At 34.8% G+C, this 21,604-nt stretch overlaps 1 protein-coding gene and 1 long non-coding RNA gene across 5 annotated transcripts in view; both read right to left on the bottom strand.

Moving 5' to 3' along the window:
* Positions 1-21,604, bottom strand: part of SCAF11 (SR-related CTD associated factor 11) — a 77,472-nt gene that overhangs the window by 30,406 nt on the left and 25,462 nt on the right. For 3 of the 4 annotated variants that reach the window (XM_045365104.2, XM_015430804.3, XM_005570636.4), the window contains exons 2-4: positions 15,219-15,300; positions 12,841-12,998; positions 2,374-2,451 (exon numbers count right to left, since the gene is read on the bottom strand). In XM_045365104.2, the coding sequence (XP_045221039.1) occupies positions 2,374-2,451; positions 12,841-12,998; positions 15,219-15,279 (297 nt within the window). In that variant the 5' untranslated portion in view covers positions 15,280-15,300. The remainder of the gene's footprint in view (positions 1-2,373; positions 2,452-12,840; positions 12,999-15,218; positions 15,301-21,604) is intronic. The other variant, XM_045365103.2, reaches the window with a different exon arrangement.
* Positions 6,460-11,367, bottom strand: LOC141408050 (uncharacterized). The gene is made up of 2 exons (XR_012420156.1): positions 11,304-11,367; positions 6,460-7,105 (listed from the first exon to the last, which is right to left on the bottom strand). It is a non-coding gene; the product is annotated as an uncharacterized lncRNA (long non-coding RNA).

Genomic DNA, 21,604 nt, shown 5'->3' on the forward strand with positions numbered 1-21,604 from the left:
AGTCAATAGCCACATATGGCTACTCAGTGCTTGAAATGTGGCTCGTCTAAATTGGAATGTGCTGCAAGTATAAAATAGACACAAGATTTCAAAGACTTAGTATAATTTTTTAAAAGAATGTAAAATCTCTCAATAACAATAATTTTAAAATATTACATGTTGGGCTAATACATTAGATAAAAAATAAAATATATCACTCAATTTATTTCATTTGTTTTTTTTTTATTTTTTTAGGATGCCTACTTAAAAGTTTAGTTATTTAGTGGTTTATAGTATACTTCTATTGGACAGCACTAGTTAGATGACAGAATAGGGGTCTACAAACAGGGATCAATGGAGGGATAAAGAAGAAACATATTGAAGACATTGAGCAGAAAAAAACAGATGAGGGAGCGAAAACTGGAAAAGTCCCAGATATTTCTGATCTTGGTGACTGGGGTTGTGATTCCATTAACAATTGGGGCTGGGGAAAGGGGTAGGGAATGTGATTAATTTGGAGTTTGTTAATGTTAGATTTTCTTGGTATTCCAGAAGGAGACGCACAAGTGGCTGTAAATACAGGTCTGGCTCTCAGTAAAGAAGTCTAGGATAGTGACAGAATTGTAGAAGCATCCAAATATAGGTAGTACTTAAAGCTACTGAAGTATAATAGCTGAGAAGACTTAGAAAGAAAGTATACTGAGAGAATTTAAATGAAGATCCTATGAGCTCTAATGATTAAGAAAAGGAACAGGAGCGTAAGGATATGACAAAGAAGATTGTGAAAGGATGGAGAAGTAAAACAATCATTCATACATACATACATATATACATAACCACAAGAGAAGGATGTTTTAGAAGCCGAGGAAGTAAAGGGTAGTCAGCAGCACTATACGCAGAAAACAAACCATGGAATGTGGAAGTCTGAGTCTGGACCTTGGTGAGGGTAGTGTTTGTAAAATAAGGTAATAGAGGTAAATGTTCTATGGGAACTGAAAAGTGAGTAAGAATTGAGAGGAGGGAGTTGTCTCATTCAAGAAGTTCAGTTGCAAAGGGAAAAAGATAATGAAGTGAAGATTTGAAAGAAGTAAAGGTCTAGGGAAGGCATTTAAAAGAATGTGGAAGATATCTCATGTGCCAAGAAATACCTTTTAAGTTGAACAAAATTAAATTAGCACTGTACCAAACTTTTAAGTAAAATATAAACTCTATCAAATAAACAAAATTTTATTCTAAGCAAGAAAACATAATTTCATAGAAAAATATATTTGGAATCTAGTTCACACTAATGTATCTTTTGCAACGTAATTATACACACACACATACATAGGGTTTGGAAAAATGGAGAATATGTCTTCAGGAAAAGCCACACTTACTATATTACACTTCTATAATGTTTTATCTTTTTTCCGAGATATAAACTAATTTGCATTGATAGCAAAGTTACACAATTACAATAAGCAAACCATTTTATTTGAATTGCAGTCCTGTTTGTACCTTGCTTCAAGATTCATCTGGTAAAACTATATCAAAACAAATTATAAGAACTACACTAAGACAAATAATAGTTGTACGTTGCTTCCATCTCCTTTTCTACTTACATAGACAGTAACCAAGTGGACATAGACTAACAGTGCTACCTAAAAACGGTTTGTTTCTCCTATTAATGGCATCACTTACGTTGATATTGAGTACTCTCACTTTTAGCTATTTTTCATTCATGACTTGGTAGTGATACATCAAGAAATCTTTCTCATATACTTAACTCTTCTCCTTTTTTCTTCTCTTACTCACCTCAGACATGTTTTTTTGCTTTTTTTCAGGTAAGCAAAAAATTAACTTAAATACAAATCATCATAATCATGGCTCACAATAGTAACATTAAGGAGGCAAGCAGAATTTAATTTTACTGGCTAATTTCAAAATTACGTTTTTCAGGAAAACACAGTTTTCAGGTACTTTGGACTTAAGGTTTTGTGGGAGTTGGTCTTATTTCAAACTTTTTTCCAATGGAAAACATGTATTCAAAGTGCTATCCAATTAAATTGTTTGAAATATGGGAAGTCCTCACATTCAAGATATTCTAAAATGTTAAGTATTTTATAATTAAGCCTTAGTATGAAATGTCCTTTAGATTATCAGAGATCTAATGCATTTTGTGGTATATTACAAGATGATCATTATGGATATGCCCTCTTTAGGGGGCAAATGAGTAAAAGGTTCAGAATTTAAGTATCCTAGTTGAAAGGTATAAATTTATCATGCTAAGGAGGATTAAAATAACATATTAAACCTTAAGTTGAACAATTTTCAAATATACACAAACTGGAAATCAAAGTCAAACAACTTCAATTAATTTTTACATAATTCATGTTGCAGAATAAAAAGACTTACCTTAACATAACCTTCCAATGCACTGAATTTAAACACTGCCTGAAAAGGTTTACGGTCAATAGGACATGAAGCCAGTGTCTGAAAAGTGATTAACAAATTATATCTTTACAAATGTTTCTTTAGATCAAAATTATAAATACAATTATAAATTTTCCATAAAAAAGAAAAATTGTTTTCGTCTCTATCTTCCAAAGAAAAAAAATATTTTATACCTTAAATTTGTTTCATTCAAACATTTACTGAATACCTCCTGTATGCTAGGTAATTGGAATACAATGATGAACGAGACAATCTGTTATTAAAATCCCATTAAGATATGCTGCCCAGTTGAGAATTACTAATATAGTGAAAGACGAGTTGGGCTGACAGCAGCAGTTCTGTGATATAAAGCTGGCTGTTATGATAAACTTGGGCCACTCCAAACGGCTCCGAAAGGTCCCTCACAAATTTTAATATTCTATGACTTAATATTTTACCCCCCAAACTAGTTACAGTAAATAGGCAGTTGTGCCAGCAATAAAAATATTTAAAAGATATGAAGAAAATGAAGTACTCCTCCACCCCTCCCTCAGTCACATAACCTTTTGTGGATATCCATTGCATATGCATATATGTGTATATTTTTAATATATAAACTTAAGATTGATTCACATTAGTAATTCAGAGCTGCCTTATCCTTAACAGCGTAATATGAATGAGTTTTTTAGTTTACATTTCCTTTTATAGGAGTAAGGTTGAGCATATTTTCCTATTTTTAAGGACTATTCAAAGTTCCTTTTCTTTAAGTTGTCTATTCAAGTTCTTTGCTTAGGCTTTTATTAAGTTGCTACTCTTTTTCAAATTGAGCTGTAGGTGCTCTTTATTAAGAAAATAGCTCCTTAAATCATTCTATGATTGTAAGTCAACATTATTATCCTGCTTTATTTCCTGTCCTTTTAAAATTCCTGTGCATCAACTATAAGAGTTTCTTCGATAAAACTATTAAATATTTGTATAAGAATGGGTTTACATTATTTAAAGTATTTAAAATGAAGTGTATTTTCTATTAGGGTAGGAGGGAAAACTGCAAAGAGAGTACCAAAAGGTGATATTATTAATACTTATGGTTACAAAAATAAAACAGAATTTTAACAATCTAATGGCAATACTGTCAAAGACCAAAGATAGTAATGGAATCTAGATATATTATTCCTATATAAAAAATGTCATCTTTGACCGGGCGTGGTGGCTCAAGCCTGTAATCTCAGCACTTTGGGAGGCCGAGACGGGTGGATCACGAGGTCAGGAGATCGAGACCAGCCTGGCTAACACGGTGAAACCCCATCTCTACTAAAAAAATACAAAAAAAAACCTAGCCGGGCGAGGTGGCGGGCGCCTGTAGTCCCAGCTACTCGGGAGGCTGAGGCAGGCGAATGGCGTGAACCTGGGAGGCGGAGCTTGCAGTGAGCTGAGATCCGGCCACTGCACTCCAGCTTGGGCGACAGAGCGAGACTCCGTCTCAAAAAAAAAAAACCAAAAAGTCATCTTTGCCTTTCTGGGTTTTATCAAGACATGCTTACACAAGTAAAAGTAGAGCAGATTGTGTATGGTCCTTGATCATTTAATACATTTTCACAAAGCTCACAAGTCACTTTGGGAGCCGCCAAAATATGAGCTGAGTTACTATTTTCTTTCTCTTTTAAGTGGGCTTCAATGGGAAAACAGCTTTACCACGTCGGAATTAGGAAATGTGACGTTACTATATTAAATTGGTTCAGACTGGAAGAAGCCAGTTCAGCCTACTTTTAAGTACTATGGATTTTGGAGGCTATTAGTTTCCCTACAGAAAACTTGACCTTAAGAAGCTTTGCTTCAGCAACAAAGTAGTTCATATATTTTTAAATAATGCATTGTCTAATTCAAAGAACTTAATATCATAACTTGTTGTTTATCTCGGTGGCATACACTGTATGAAATTTCTTAGATATTATATTAATGCTACATTTACGGTTTTCAAAAATATTTAAAAGTTAAAATCTGGCTGAGTATGGTGGTGCATGCCTGTAATCCCAACACTTTGAGAGGCCAAGGCAGGAGTGTCCCTTGAGCACAGGAGTTCGAGGCTGCAGTAAGCCATGATCACACCACTGTACTGCAGCCTAGGCAACAGAGTGAGATCCCATCTCTGAAACACAGATAAATAAAATAAAAAGTGAAATATTTCTAGTACTTCCTATTTTTACAAAAGCTTCAAAATATATTTTTATTCTTAAAGGTAAATTTAGAGAAACATTAATAAAAAGGCTATACAGTAAAAAATGAAAAAAATTTTTTTTTAAACTAAGGTGTATAGGCTGTGAATTTACTGTACTACTTTTGTATCTTGTCTTTTGCGTAAACTTGAGCAAGTTACAGTCTCTCTGTGCCTCAGTAATCTTATTTGTGAAAATGAGAAAAAAAAAACAACTTACCTCTAAGGTTTTTATGGGAATAAATAATTTCTAGAAGTGTGGCATATACTAAATATTATGTAAGGTCCTGTAATCAACTAATTTTAGTAACAAAAAAACTTGGTTAATTAACTAAAGACAACCACAATATGATACACGTGAGACATGAGTTCTTAAGAATTTTTATTGGAATTTGCAAAGTTTATGACGTAGATGGAAATCCAAGTACTTTATTATTTTAGCTATTTTAATTTGGGACACTAAGATCCAAAGAAAGTCACGTGTTCAAGAAATTTATATCAGATGCATCAAATCTTTCAAAGACTCTCAAATCATACAATCTCATTTTTTCTTCACTACATTTCCTCTATTGACATTAGCTAAATTACATTCTTTCCTTTACAATTTTTTCTTTCATTTATTTTATTTTTTGAGACAGGGTCTCGCTCTGTCACCCAGGCTGGAGTGCAGTGGCACTATCATGGGTCACTGTAGCCTTTGCCTCCCAGACTGAGATCAGATGATCCTCCCATGTCAGCCTCCTGAGTAGCTGGGACTACAAGTGCATGCCACCATACCCAGCTAATTTTTGTATTTTTCGTAGAGATGGGGTTTTACCACGTTGCCCAGGGTGGTCTTGGACTCCTGGGCTCAAGCGATCAACCTGCCTTGGAGGGGTTAATGGCACGAGTCGCTGTGCCCAGCCTTCCTTTACAATTTTGAATTATGACAGTTTTAATCCAAGCTGTTACTTTTTTTAAGATAGGGTTTCACTCTGTTGCCCACGTTGGAGGGCAGTCACCTGATCACAGCTTACTGCAGGCTTGAACTCCTGGGGCTCAAGCAATTCTTCCACTTTCGCCTCCCACACCGTGCCTAGCCTTTTTAACTTTTTTCATAGAGAGGGTCTCACTACGTTGCTCAGGCTCGACTTGAACTCCTGTGCTCAAATGATCCTCCCACCTCAGCCTCCCAAAGTGCTGGGCTTACACCACGCCTGTTCTGAGCCATTCCATATCTGTTTCAAAAAACAGAGTTCTGAGTAAGATTTCCCCCGCTTTTTTTTCCCTTAAGCATAATTGCCTTGGATTTGTCTAAAGTTTCATTTTAAGAAAAGGTTCCACTGGTATTACAAAAACAAAAGGAAAAACAACAACAAAAAAAGTAGAAGTAATAGGAAAACTGCTGCCATATATCATCAGTCTATATAATTTCTTAAAGATAATTTAGTTAACATCAAAAAATAAGTTAATTTTCTTTGTGACACAGGCTCAGCCATCAGAATTTTTTTTTAGACAGGGTCTCACCCTCTCACCCAGGCTGTAGTGCCGCAGCATCATGGCTCACTGCAACCTCAACCTCCTAGGTTCAAGCAATGCCCTCACCTCAGTTTCCCATGTAGTTGGGACTACAGGCACACACCACCATGTCCAGCTAATTTTTTGTATTTTTTGTAGAGATCAGGTTTTGCCATGTTGCCCAGGCTGTTCTTGAACTCCCGAGCTCAAAGGTATTGGCCCACCTCAGCTTCCCAAAGTGTTCGGATTACAAACATGAGCCACCACACCCAGCCCTGACTGGCCTAATTTTAAGGAACTCCCAAGGATGCCTCACTCTCATATCCGGCAGATATCCATCCAGAAAGGTCTGGAAGATGTTTTTAGTTTTCAGAGTAAAATTTATGATTAAATTTCCAAGTTGTGAGGTTTTAAAAGTTCACATTTTAAACTAATGCAGAGAAATTTTAACTAATACTCTATTTTTTAAAAGTTATTTTAATTTTGAAGAAAAGTATCTCAAATTTTGTTTCCTTAAATACAATAAAAATATCCTTCAATTATTTACCATTTTGATTCCTTATATACAACAACATATCCTTCAATGATTCACTTGTTTGAATTACTTTCATTTCAATAATTGTGAAAGTACCTAATTCAGTTTCATAACCAAGTAGTCTAATCATTGGCTTTATGATACAGCTACAAAATTAATGGAATTTGCTCACTGCTTTACAGTGTAATGTGTATTAAACAGAGCATACGTTTTACTGTGAATGCTCTGTACTAAGGTTGTATCAGTTAAGGAGGCAATTTTGATAGAAAAAAAAAATCTTCCTAATGATTTCAGTAAAACACACCCTACTATTCTGAAGCATTGTAAACTCTCAGCTCAGACAAACCCACATTTAAATGTAAGAACAAGAAACCTTCCTTATTTGGGAATTCAGGATCCTCCATTTCTAATTTCTTGCTTCCTGCTGCTGCTCTATCCTCAATCACATAGGCTGCTTATAGATAGCTCCTCTTAGAGAGAGAGAAACAAGTGTTAAGATAAGTGCTTAAAGATTACATCTGAATACCTATGCTTATAGGTAGGTTTGCCTGTTTGTGGGAATCTCGAACATCTATCTATCTACTAACAAAATAGAGCATATTATATAAAATTCTAGTTCAAAATCAAATAAAGATGACTTAAGAATGCATACCATTAGTGGCTAACGCTTATTTCAAAGCTATTTCCCAGGACCTATCTTTTTTCATTTATGGTTCCAAGACACTTCACCTGGACTTCCAAATTAATTGTTCACCTGCAGTCAGCCTACATGTTCCCTATCACATTTAACCAGTTATTTCAAGACAGTCTTTGTCAATCAATATTAGTGAAACTGTGGTTCTTTATACCAGTATTCAAAAGTGTATCCCTAAAGGACAATGGCTGTCAGTGATAAAATTAACCCCCAGTAAGAATGCATTTCATCAAACTACTTAAAATCCTTTCATGTTCTCCAAGATAACAGTTGGGGAGAATTACATTTAATCTTAATTTCTTCTGACAATTAATAGCTAACACTTTATCTAGTGTAAAAACAAAAAACTCAGTAAACTACCCGTATAAATCATTTTACATATTCTGACATTTAAAACTAGGCACAAAGAAATGCATGTTAATTTACCTTACTGGTAGACATAGTACTTGACACTCTTATAGATACATGCTTTATGTAATGGGTGTTCGCAAAGCAAAAATCCTCTTTGCTCTACTAAAAAATATCCCAAAGGATTAATTCACAGGGAGAAAATAGTGGTGGAACTGAAGAAATTAGCTACAAGTTCAAGTTCTTGTGGAGCTAGCAATCACTCCACCTCACACTAAGGATGAAGATGGAGAGAGCCCTGATCATCTAATGCACAGGTGTAATAAATTTAAAAAATGTATTTCATAATACTTTATAAATTATAAAGGACTAATGTTAGTGGTACTACGCAGGTACATTTACATTACTGTCCACAGAGAGCTACATAACAGAGGAGTCTGAGTTAGTTCTGACTAATTTTATTTAAATTAAAATTTGAGGAAAAACTGATTGAAAATTCCAGACAAAGCTTTACTGAATTATATTACTTAAAAGTAGTCTAATGACCAGAATGGACAAATGTCTACTTACTGCATAAAGAAACCTGCATATAAAACACATTTGCAGTCCAGATATAAGTTCTGGACTTAATGATAATCATAAGTTCAGACATAAGAACTCACATCTTGATTTTTTGGTATTATTAATTCAAAAATATAATCCTCATCTATGTTGAACACTGTTGTCTGACTTCTTCAAGGACTGAATGTCACCTTAATAAGACACTTCATTTCTAGTTTATGAGAGAAACCATGCCTTTGCCAACTGCCCAATTTTGATTTCATTAACCTTACTCATACTGAAGCTGTCAGCATTTGATACAAAATAGATGACTGAAGTAAATAAATTGAGGGAGAATACTTTGCTTATAATGGGAAACTAATCACATTTTTAAAAATAATACTTAAAAGATAAGGGAAATATTTTATATTATGTAAAAGGGAAAAGAATGCCAGCAGACATCCAGAACATCCTCATCACATATACTGCAAGTTCCATTAAATAGTGTAAGAACTCTTAAATGCTTTAAACATGTGTCTTCAAACCATGACCTTTGAAGGGCCAAATTTTTAATCACTTCTTGGCAACTGTGGGAATAATGAATCCCACTTTCTCTTTTTTTTTTTTTTTTTTTTTTTGAGACAGGATCTTATTTTGTCACCCAGGCTGAAGTGCAGCGGCATAATCACAGCTCACTGTAGTCTCAACCTCCCAGGCTCAAGTAACCCTCCAACCTTCCCACCTCAGCTTCCCAAGTAACTGGGACTATAGGCATACTCTACCATGCCTGGCTTATTTTATTTATTTATTTTTTTCTGGTAGAGATGAGCTCTTGCCATGTTGCCCAGGCTGGTCTTGAACTCCTGGGCTCAAGTGATCCGTCCTCCTTGGCCTCCCAAAGTGCCGGTATTAGAGGCGTGAGCCATCATGCCTGGCCAATAAATCCCATTTACTCAACCTGTGTGTGTTGGAGATTATCTTGTCCGTAGGAAATCATCATCAATTGTCGCTACTACAATGTGTGTCAAGACTTCTGTCCTTTACCTTCCTAAAGTATGCAAACTCAGACACATTTATTAAAAGCTATCAATAAGCACAGATTGTTTTTGCCCACCATATGGGTAAAATAAATAACTTCCTAATGAATAGCAGATATGCTTTAGCATACTGGCTCTATATACATTTCATCAGTTCAAATATCTTTTGTTTAATTTCAGATTGTTGGCTCTAACAGTGATGGTTTAAATTAACAATTTCAGCCTTCCTTAATGTCAATTATTGTGTCATTGTTTAATATTCTATTTCTATATAATCATCATTATTTTATAAATCAACAGGCTTACCATGTATGAATTCCTTGAAACTAAAGATAATCATAGTGGACATGATTAATTTCAATTTGCTCTAGTGTCCCTAAGGGCAGGCAATTAGGCTATGGGCCATGAAGGCTACCACAGGTTCACTCTGAAACCTTTTGCCCTAAGTAAAGAGGACTGTGACATACCTAAAGACTTTTACTCAATCACTTTAAAGTTCTTACATAGGTTTTGTTTAACCACAGAACCAAAATTTTAGAGCTTGAAAAGACTGAAACTAACTTTGATCTACGTGTCCAAAATACATATACTAGACCACAACACACTTTAATTTCTCAAAACACCAGCTTCTTACAGACCAGTGTTTGTAAGAATGTGTTCGATGCCTAAAACATTAAGGTGAAAGTAAATACATGAGTCCTTTTTTGGTGCTTAATATCCACTCTGAATCATATTTCAGTGAACCTTGGGTACAAATCTCAGAAAGCACAGAAATTTTGAAAGATACAGAAATCTAGAAAGAGGATCCTAAATGCAAATTGTACGTTCTCTTATTATGCAGATTTCCAACCACTGTAAATCTCACTTTGATTTCTACTCTACTACTATAAGTGAACATTCATTCCAGCACTTTGGGAAGCTGAGGTAAGTGGGCCACTTGAGGTCAGGAGTTTGAGGCCAGCTTGGCCAACTCGACAAAACTCTGTCTCTACTGAAAATACAAAAAATGAGCCTGACATGGTGAAACGCGCCTGTAATCCCAGCTACTCAGGAGCTGTGGCACAAGAATCGCTTGGCCTGGGAGGCAGAAGTTGCAGTGAGCTGAGATGGTGCCACTGCACTCCAGCCTGGGTGACAGAGTGAGACTCTGTCTCAAAAAAAAAAAATAAAAAAAAAAGTGAACATTCGTAAAATTGTAAACCACAGAGCAATTTTTAAAAAATATTTTAACTTCAGGCTATCCCTTGAGGCACTTAAAAATCGTAAGTTTAGACTCCTTGTCTTGTATAGCAAACAAATATTAACATAGTGAATTAAATGAAATGAAACGTTAGAATGTGTATGAAAGCCTAGGCATAAGGCATGGCCTGTTAGAAGACTGAAGACACTTATTCCTGATCCTGAAATCCAAAGTAAACCGTAAACTTTGCTTTCAAGATGGAAGGAGATTGACGGAAATGAGAGGATGGAACTTAATTTATAATGATGAAAAAAAGGAATATATTCCTGAATTTGAAATCTGATTCTATTTGTGAAAGCACTTACATACTTCAAACCATACCTATTTTTATCACTGCAATAAAAGATTCAAACTGAAAACTTAGTCTACGTGATTTTTTTTAGCCAGCATTCACTTATAATTTATAATAAGAAATTTATTAATAGATTGTTCTCTTGTTATCGCTCAACTGAAAGGTTTATTTAACTGATGACTGCTATCCCCATCAGGAACAATGAAATAATTCAGAATGTTCTGTTTATTCTCCCCTTTAAAGGTTAATTACCTTTGTTTAAACACTATCACAACTCCTCCCTGCCTACCCGGCATTACAGTTTATGATAGCAGTATAAAGATAAGCACTTTCTTTTGAAAATTTGAAAAATATTACATGCGGGAAAGGTGTTGGCTGCCATACCATGTATGCTATCCAGTATTTTCAATTTAAAAATATTCAACAAGAGTTAAAAATATAGACAAGTTTGCAAGTATCTAGTAGAGTTGAGGATGTGCATCATCTACAACCCGTAATTCCACCTCTAGATACATACCCTAAAGAAACGTGGAACATGCACATCAGGGTAAAAGTTGTGTGAAAGATGCACTTGAAGTTGCAAGAAAGGATGGAGAACAATTATCTACTTATTACATATACATTATAATTTTCTTAGAGAAAAACATATACTCAGATTAAGTTGCTGAAGTTCACAATTATGTGGTCACCAAATACAATCTTATAAAAAGCACTGTATTGAAACCTTCCACCCATCCAGCAATATTATTTCTTTACCCGAAGCAAAATCTCTAAAAAAAATTAACCACAAAGCAACCATATGCACTAAATTCAACACAGATAAAAATCTTTATTTGGGTGGCAGAAAAAAAAATATGCATTATTTCATTAAACAGTGATCCTACAAACAGAGAGATTTTTACCAACCATATGAATTCAGCAAAACTCAAAATACTTTTCCCCAAAATACATTTTCACCTATCCTTAGTGTCACTTCTTGCTAAAGATCAATTTAGGTTTTACTAAATTAAAATAGTTTCTATGTATACTATTATTAATTCAATTTGTATAATAAATCTTCTCTTCCCTCTTCTGAGAACTCAGCCAGAGTCATTATACAGTTATATTCTCCTTTCTACACTATTAATGAAAATTTAAGCAAAATATAGCGCTTTGAAAACCCCAATTATGTAATATGCAATTAATTCCAATGTATTTAAGAACATTAACAATTTGAATGCAGCTAATGTTAAAATATTTTTAAGATATTATCTTCTTTACTAATTTTTACAGACAAATATTAACTCAGAAAATATAGCATGATTAATATGAACAATAATTTTGTACTTAACATTTCATAATAAGGCTTATATTAAATTAATATTTACTTCAAAGTATTTGGCCCAAATTGAGTCAACATAATACAGTAAAAGTCACGAATGTCTTGTTTCTTATTTGCCGTCTATGACGGTAATATCTCTATCTGAAATTAGTCCATACTAAATTAAAAACAGGAATTAAAAAATCAGTTCTAAATTCACTTCTGCCTCTTAAACTATGAGATCTTGACCAAGTCATAGAACATAAAATCCAAGTTTCCTCATCTGTAAAATGGAAGGACACTATCGTATATGCTCTGGTTATTCCACAAGGCTGATATAAAGAAGAAATCAAATAACCTATGTGAAAAAGTCCCTGAAAAATACAAAACAAAAAGCAGACAGAAGGTGTTATTAGTGATAAACAGATATTATCCTATTAAGTACAGAGTAAAGTACACTGAAAAATTAATTACTGCATTTCTACCAGAAAAAAAATGGTTTGATCTGTTCTTCCTGTAAGGTTATTAACTTTTTAAAAAAGAATATGCATTTAAAATGTTATTTGCAAAGTAAAAAGCTGATAAAAGAAAATTAGAAGAAAATGACTGACAGAATTTGAATAATAAAAGGAAATTTGTCCAAAGTAGGAAGAAAATACATTACTGTGAAATAATTTATGAAAGGCAGTATCAACTTTTTAGGTGAAATAAAATCATGCTAGGAAATTAAAATACATTAATGTGTCAGACTTACCTCTGCCCATTTAAGAATACAAGTCATACAGAAGACATGATTACAGCTTTCTGGAAAACCAACTTCCTTTTCTAATAGACAATTAAGACATATTGGGCATCTGTCAGCCTCACTGTACAACAGACCAGTGGGAACAGTATTATCTCCGTTTTCTTCACCTGTTAAGGTAAAACAGCCATATGTGCTTTCAAGTTCTCCAGACCAAAAATCTTGCATTTCTAAGAGTATAGTGGATTAGATACTCTAAAGGGTCCTCCTACTATAAAGCAAATAGATCTTAAATAAATTAAAACAAACATACTGCTTGAGCCCAACATTTTCTTGTATATTTTTTTTAACAGGGGAGTGAAACAAACTTTTCATTAATTAAATTTAAAGTGAGTAATATTCACACAGTTCAAAAATTTAAGAGCAAATTTCTCATTCAAATTTATCCCCATCTACTAACAACTAATCCAATAAGTAACAACTGTTAAATTTCTTTTGTGTTCTTCCTAAGAATTTTTAATGTACAGAAAAACAAATGCTAATGCAAACTCTTCCATATTCCTTCCTTTACACAAATGCAAGAATACTATACACACCAGTCTGCTTTTTCCTTCATTCAAATCTACTGATGGACATTCACTTGTTTTCAACTTTTGGCTATGACAAACAATGTTGCAATAAAAATTTAGTTATTTCACATTTTTAAAAGTATATCTGTAGCGTAAGTTCCTAAAAATGGAACTGCTAGAGTAATGTGTGTATACATTTGTATTATGAATAGGTATTGCCAAATTATTGTCCTTAGGATTTGTACTACTTTAAACTCCCACCAGTAATGTAACCAACTCATACAAAAGTATGCATCACTGGCTCATAAGAAAATAAAAGATACTCTGAAATTGAAGATAAAAATAAAACAAAAATAAAGGAATGGTCAGCTGAAATGTGAACAGTAAATATCAAGCAAAGTTGGAATTGTCCTGAGCACAATTGTCCAAACTAGTGTTTAGATCTGGAGACTAAGCCTTAGAACCACTCCAGGAAGGAAAACTAATCCTGATAGACTCCAATGTCAAGCCAAGACTCTTAAATGGGGCTAAAGAGGGCCCAGCATGGACCTGGGAAGAAACAGATACAAATCCTCTACAGGAAAGAATACCTAAATTAGGCCCTTATAGATTTAATTTATCAAATGTGAGCTCCTAATCAAACATTACCAAACCTAAGAAAATAAGCTGTCTTGCATGAGAAGCAGCAGGAAACACATTTAGAAATCCACTAACTTCAAATATCAGAAATTTCAAATATCACATAAAATGGACAATCAGCAGATTAGATCCAAGAAAAATACTTGTGAATTAGAAGACAAATCTGAGGAAACTAACTAGACTCTAGCAGACAGAAAAGGAAATATAAGACATAGCCTGTGAAACAGAGGTTAAGAAATGAGGTTACAGAAAGGTCTACCATACTAATTGAAATCCAAAAGAGAATAAAGGAAAGGCAGTAAAGAGGTAATGGTTGGGAAATGATTAAAAACATGAACCAACAGACAAAGGAAACACAATGTATACTGTTAAAACACATAAAAACAATTCATGTCTAGAAACAATGGAGTAAAACTGTAAAATATCAAAGACGAAACCAAGACCTTAAAAGCAGAAAATGGGAAAAGATCACCTACGAAAAAGAATGATAATTAGACTGCGAAGAAATTTCCAGACAGCAAGGAAAAAAAAAGATTAAATAATATCTTCAAAGTGCTAAGAGAAAAAAAACTATCATTCCAGAATTATATATCCAGTAAAACAATCTTTGAATAGTTTTAAGTGGGTAAAATAGATACAAAAACTTAAAGAGTTTACCACCAATAGACCTTGACTACTGAAACTTCTCAGATTTATTTTCAGAAAGAAAAGAAATAAAGAGGAAATAAACTCAAGCAAACACAGCATAAAACATCATCTAACTGGTGGCGTCTGAAATAAAAGAACTCAAATAATGGAACTATAACCTATAAATTGAGATTAGGATGATCAGAGTTAAAACATTCTTGGGTTCTTCTGTTGGTAGTGAAAATTAAACTAGCTTTAGAAGCAGAGGACAGTATTAAAGCTAACTTTTTTCTTTTTTAAAAAGACAAGGACAAAAACAAAAACAGTAATTCCTAAACCAGTAGAGAGTAAAGCTTTAAGAAAAAAGTAACAAATCAAAAAACTTGATCAATTGAAAATAAGATATGGGAAGAAAAAAACATGTATATTTAGCTTATTTTGGAATTTAAGAACAACAACAACAAAAAACTCCTGTGTATTTTGAAATGTATACAAGTGAACAGTTTGGAAACAACTGTTTTGCTTTCAACAAACTCTATAAAAATGAAAAGTTACCTTCCATGTCTTCATACTTCTTATCTCCCATATTTAGGGTATATACAGTTTTCTTCTTCATTTCTCTTTGGAAAAGGGTTTCCTGTAAGATAAATCAGAGAATTTTTATGTTTGCCTTCTTCCAATAGTATCAATTAAAAAAAAAATCCTAAACTGTAAGAAATTATTTTACACAAAAAAGAACACAGTACGAGCCAAGCCAAACAGTTTGTGGATAATCCAGTACTCTTTACACTCCTTGCTATCCAAATGCACAGTCTTATCGAAATGAAAAGCCTTGGCCATGCACGGCGGCTCATGCCTGTAATCCCAGCACTTTGGGAGGCCGAGGCGGGCGGATCACAAGGTCAGGAGACTGAGACCAGCCTGGCTAACACGGTGAAACCCCATCTCTACTAAAAACACAAAAAATTAGCCGGGCATGGTGGCAGGCAGCTGCCCGGGAGGTCTCAGCTGCTCAGGAGGCTGAGGCAGGAGAATGGCACGAACCCAGGAGGCAAAGCTTACAGTGAGCCAAGATTGTGCCACTGCACTCCAGCCTGGGCGACAGAGCAAGACTCTGTCTCAAAAAAAAAAAAAAAAAAAAAAAAAAAAGAAAGGAAAAGCCTTATATAACTATTAAGCAACAAAGCCTAAATGATACATTTTGTGGCACAGACATAAATGCAATTGAAGCTTAAGGAACAGAGATCAATTTGGAATGGAGTTTTCAGAGAATGTGATAGGTTGTATGTGTTGAGGAACTTCAGGCATTCAAGGAGCAACATAGTATGGAGAAATAAAGTAGCATTTAGCTAGGCCAATCTCACAATTGAGTGGGTGAGAGAAAAGAGTGGGTGAGGGTGAGAGAAAGTGTGTGTGTGTGTTTGTGTGTGTGTGTATCTACCAAGGAAACAGTTGTGTATGTGTATGTGTGTGTCTCTATTGAGGAGGGGGTTGGCATGTAAGCCATGAATTTTATCTGAAAATCACAGTGAGAGGTAATAAAAAAGAAATAAGCAGAGCAATGTAAATCAAGTGTGGCTAGATTATAGATGGATCACTAATGACTGAGAACCTCAGATTCAATCTTACAGATTCTCTGAAGAAGAGTGACAAGATAAAAGTGATACAAGTGGATTTTTTTAAAAAAAGATTGATATGCCAGCCAAGTATGGATTGGATTACAATGGAAAGAGATTATAAGCAGAGAGATTTGCATAGTTAAAGTAACTGGCTGTGAAGTAAATTTGAAAAGCACGAAATTAAAGGGCTGAAGAATTTCTGAGATTTGGTGAGCAAATACAGTGAAGGAGACAATATCTTGACCTAAAAGACTAGGAAAATGGTGCTTATAAAGAGGTAAAAATGAGAAAGTGGGAAAGGATGTTAATTTGGCAGTCAAGGGGAAGAAATTTATACAGTAACATTTTTTTTAATCAACTCTTTCTTCCTAAAAGATGGGGTCTTGCTATGTTGCCCAGGCTGGTCTCCAACCCCTCGGCTCAAGCGATCCTCTTGCCTCCACCTCCCAAAGTGCTGGAATTACAGGCATGACCCACTGCATCTAGACTTAAATCAACTCTTACTATTCCTTCCTGAACTGATGAAAGACATAATTGCAATGAAATTCCAAATATGCATTTATATCTAGGCACAAGAAATCCCTGATTTCATCAGTTGTGATTCTCCTATATGTATGTGAATTGATTTTTCTATTAGTTTCTAAAATAATTTACATATGGTAGTTTCTATATTAAAGGTATGAACTGCCCAGGAAAATTCCCTATTTGGTTAAATAAGGAGAAATACAAAGTCCCACACTTATAGTTCAAAAACCAACTGTAAAAGCAGAAGAAACTTAGTAGCATATGTAGGAATGATTTAAAGGTTGTGGCAGATTAAATACAACCTCCCTCAAAATGAGTGAGCATTAGAATCTAAAAAATTTTTTCAATCCAATCAATCTGACAATAAAGGTTGGATGAGGAATATTTCCCACTCTTAGCCTATGTGTGCAACATTTGTTTTAGTTCTGGTGCAAACTCACTTGTTTTAGTTCTGGTATTTAAGGACAAACAACATAATGATAAATGTACAGGGAAGATGACTAAAATGGTGACAGCCCTGGAAACCCTATCACATGCAGAAAGGTAAACTAGTAAGAATGTTTAGTTTGGAAGAACAGAAAGCTTAAGAAGAACATTAGCAATTATATTCAAATAAAATGAACTGTTCTGAAGGGAGGTAGAATAATCTATCAATGAAAGTATTCAAGCAAAGGCCCAATGACCTTTTGTGGGATTTTTTTTTTTCTTTTTTTAGCTCCAAGATTTATAGAATACTATAGGTATACTAGTCAATTCTCTTAGTACTGAACAAGGCAGAAATCTACCTTTATGCTCTAGTGGTGAAGACAAAATAAACAAAATAATAAGTAAAATATCTAATATGTTAGATGTTGAGAAGTGCTATTGAGAAAAATTAAAAACAGTGTGGCTATTAAGGAATAAAAACAGAGGAAGCTGTTGTTTCATACAGAATACTCAGGGAAAGCTTCTGTGATAAAGGGACATTTGAACCGGCAATCAAAAAGCAGTAAGGGAGACAGGTATGTGAATATCATCCAGTGCTTCCAGGTTGAGCTTTCTTGGCAGAGAATAGCCAATATGAAAGTCCTAAGGCATGTCTGGTATGTTCAAGGAACAACAAGAGATGAATGACTAGAATACAGTGAAAGAAGAAAAGTAGTAGATGAGGACAGAGAGGTAATATAAGATCATGAAGCACCTTCTAGGCTAAGGTAAGACTGGCTTCTCTGAGTGACTAGCGGTTTCTGAACAGAGGAAGCAAGGGAAAAAGCAGAGGCCAGCAAGGAGACTACTGCAATAATCTAGGAGACAGATAGATGTGGCTCATACCATAGTGGTAGCAAAGGTGATGAAATGTACTCAGATGTCAGATGTTTTGAAAATACAGCCATCAGGATTTGCTGGTAAATTCAATGTGGAATATTTGTTAGAGGGCAAGGATCCAGGATAACTCCAAAGTATTTTGATCTAAGCAGCTCAAATGATACAGCTGATTGAACAGAAGATTATTTTAAAAATTTAGATATGAAATTAGTATGGCTCCTCAAAAAAACTAAAAATAAGCCAGGTGCTTATAGGTGTGCACCTATAATCCGTTACCCAGGAAGCTGAAGTGGGAGGACAATTTGAGCCAAGTTGCTCAAGACCAGTCCAGGCAACAGAACAAGACCCCACCTCAAAAACAAAAACAAACCTAAAATAGAACTACCATATAATCCAGCAATTCCACTATTGGGTATATATCCAAAAGAAAGGAAATCAATATAATGAAGAGTTATCTGCAATCCCATATTTACTGCAGCACTATTCACAACAATCAAAATATGAAATCAATCCAAATGTCTATCAATGGATGAATAAAGAAAATGTGGTATATATACACAAGGGAACATTATTCGGCCACAAAAAGGAATAAATCCTATCATTCGCAGCAACATGAATGAAACTGGAGGTCATTATGTAAAGTGAAATAAGGCAGGCACAGAGAGAAATATCGTATGGTCTCACTCATATGTGGGAGCTAAAAAAGTGGATCTCATGAGAACAGAGAGTAAACTGGTGATTACAAGAGGCTGGGGGCCAGGGGATAAAATGAGGTTGATTAATACAAAAGTACAGTTAAGATAGAAGAAATGAGACCCAGAGTAAGGTCTATAGGGTGACTATAATTAATCTACTGTATATTTCAAAACCAGCTAGAAAAGGAGAATTTGAATATTCCCAGCATAAAGAAAAATGTTTAAGGTGATGGATATCCCAATTACCTTGGTTTGATCATATCTTATATGAATGTATCAAAGTATTATATATGTACCCCCAAAATAGGTACATGCATTTTGATACACCTATTATGTATCAAGAAAAATGATACATCTATTATGCATCAAGAAAAACTTTTTTAAAAATTCAGAGTTACAGGTTAATCTCCTTGCTATTCATGCAGAAAGGCAACATCAGTACCACCTAGGAACTTGTTACAAATGCAGGATATCTCAGGTACCATCCATACCAAGTGAATCAAAATCTGCATTCTGTCAAGATCTCTACATAATTCACATGTGCATTAAAGTCTGAGAAGCACTGCGCTAGACAACTTCCCAATTTAGTTGCTTTTAGAGTTATATTGCACTGCTGTATATTAAGTATAATTTTTTATTTGGGGAAATTCACACTATACTATCTCCTTCATTATCCTAAATATCTGAGAATTTAAAAAAATTAAGGTTGGAGTTAATTCAATGTGATAAAATGTCATTTGAAAGTTAACACAATATTTTAAAAACCTAAGAGATGTTCAGATGTAATATACTATCCCTTTACGTAACTCAATGATTTATTTGTCCTATTTAATAGTCTAACCTATGCTATTTTCACATTTCCTCCTTTGGCATACTAACCTCATATATAATTTATAATTTATATTTTAAACTGGGGTGTGTTGTGTATGCTTGTAATCCTAGCTACTTTGGAGGCTGAGGTGGGAGGATCACTTGAGCCCAAGAAGTTCAAGACCAGCCTGGGCAACACAGCAAGACCCTGTTAAAAACACACATACACATACACACACACACACACAAACCTATAATTAGTATTTTATAGTAAGCACTGTCTTCTCTATTTTAAGACCCATATAGTGAAATACATATGAGACATTGAGAAACCTCAATAAAGTTACAGACTGCCTTTGTTAGAAATCTGCTTTAATGGCCAGGTACAGTGGCTCACACCTGTAATCCCAGCACTTTGGGAGGCCAAGGCAGGAGGAGCGTCTGAGATTAGAAGTTTGAGACCAGCCTGGCCAACATGGCAAAATCTTGTCTCTACTGAAAATACAAAAATTAGCCAGGGGTAGTGTCAGGCACCTATAATCCCAGCTGCTCGGGAGGCCAAGGCAGGAGAATTGCCTGAACCCAGGAGGCAGAGGTTACAATGAATCGAGATCGTGCCACTGCACTCCAGCCTGGGCAACAGAGTCAGGCTCCATCTCAAAAAGAAAGAAATCTGCTTTCAAAACTGTTAAAGCATTCCAAAGTTTTAGAAGTTGCATGCTTTTTTCCTTAACATGTCCTGTATTAACTGTTTTTATACCTGAAAATGATTACGCCATGTTACTAATTTAGTCATTTAAAATGACAGGAACTTAGCATTTTGCTAGATAAAAGTCCTAAGTCTCAGTTCAACAACTTATAAACTTGCAACTTGTCCTGTTTATCTTTTCTATCTGCTTGGACTCAAGTTTTCAATCTAAGGATCCACACATATTTTTGAATAAAAGCTTTGCTTTGAATATCCCGTAACAGGAACACACTAATACCACACAGTCATGGTCCTAGCCAGTAATTTGTAGTCAACAGACCTAAGAGGTAAGATGTGGTTAGGTAGCACTACCCTTCCGTGTAGTTACCTGAAAAGTTAGATACATCCCAATTTTGTGTTATTAACTATTTATGGCTCTATAATCATAAGTTATTTTCTACCTATACTACTTATTTGTTCTACTAAGTTCTGTAAGTTAATTATCTGTAAGTCAAATTGTATTTTCTTTTAATGGTTCTAAATTTACTAAATGGATGGTTAATTCTAGATTTTCGGTAAACTTTCCTTTTCCGATTATTTTAATTTACAAATGTCAATCTTTAATGTTTCTTCCTAGGCTTTATCTTTCCAAGCTAAAATATCTTTTTAGTCTGTTACCCCTAATATAATGATCTAACATACTTCTGTCTTCCAGTTGCTCTTTTCCATTTCATAACATATTGTTTCTGCTAGATACTGAAAGTGATACTCCAAATATGTTCATATAATAATTAGGGAATAATGGTCTAAGTTTTTTTTTTTTTTTTTTGAGACGGAGTCTCACTCTGTCCCCCTGGCTGGAGTGCAGTGGCGCGATCTCAGCTCACTGCAAGCTCCGCCTCCCGGGATCATGCCATTCTCCTGCCTCAGCCTCCTGAGTAGCTGGGACTACAGGCACCCGCCACCGCGCCCGGCTAATTTTTTTGTATTTTTAGTAGAGACGGGGTTTCACCGTGTTAGCCAGGATGGTCTCGATCTCCTGACCTTGTGATCCGCCCACCTCGGCCTCCCAAAGTGCTGGGATTACAGGCGTGAGCCACCGCACCCGGCCAAATGGTCTAAGTTTTGAATTTTATTTATCATATAAGAAATTTTTTTAAATTTGAAATTAAAAAAAAAAAGCACTGAAACAAATCAGTTTTTAGGAACTCAAAACTCATTTTCACACAGTAGTATACATGGAAATGAGAGTCCTAGTCCAGCCACTACACCGCATTCAAATAATGGTAGTGAGGCAGG

The sequence above is a fragment of the Macaca fascicularis genome, chromosome 11 (genome assembly GCF_037993035.2).
Source record: "Macaca fascicularis isolate 582-1 chromosome 11, T2T-MFA8v1.1".
Taxonomy (NCBI): Eukaryota; Metazoa; Chordata; class Mammalia; order Primates; family Cercopithecidae; genus Macaca; species Macaca fascicularis.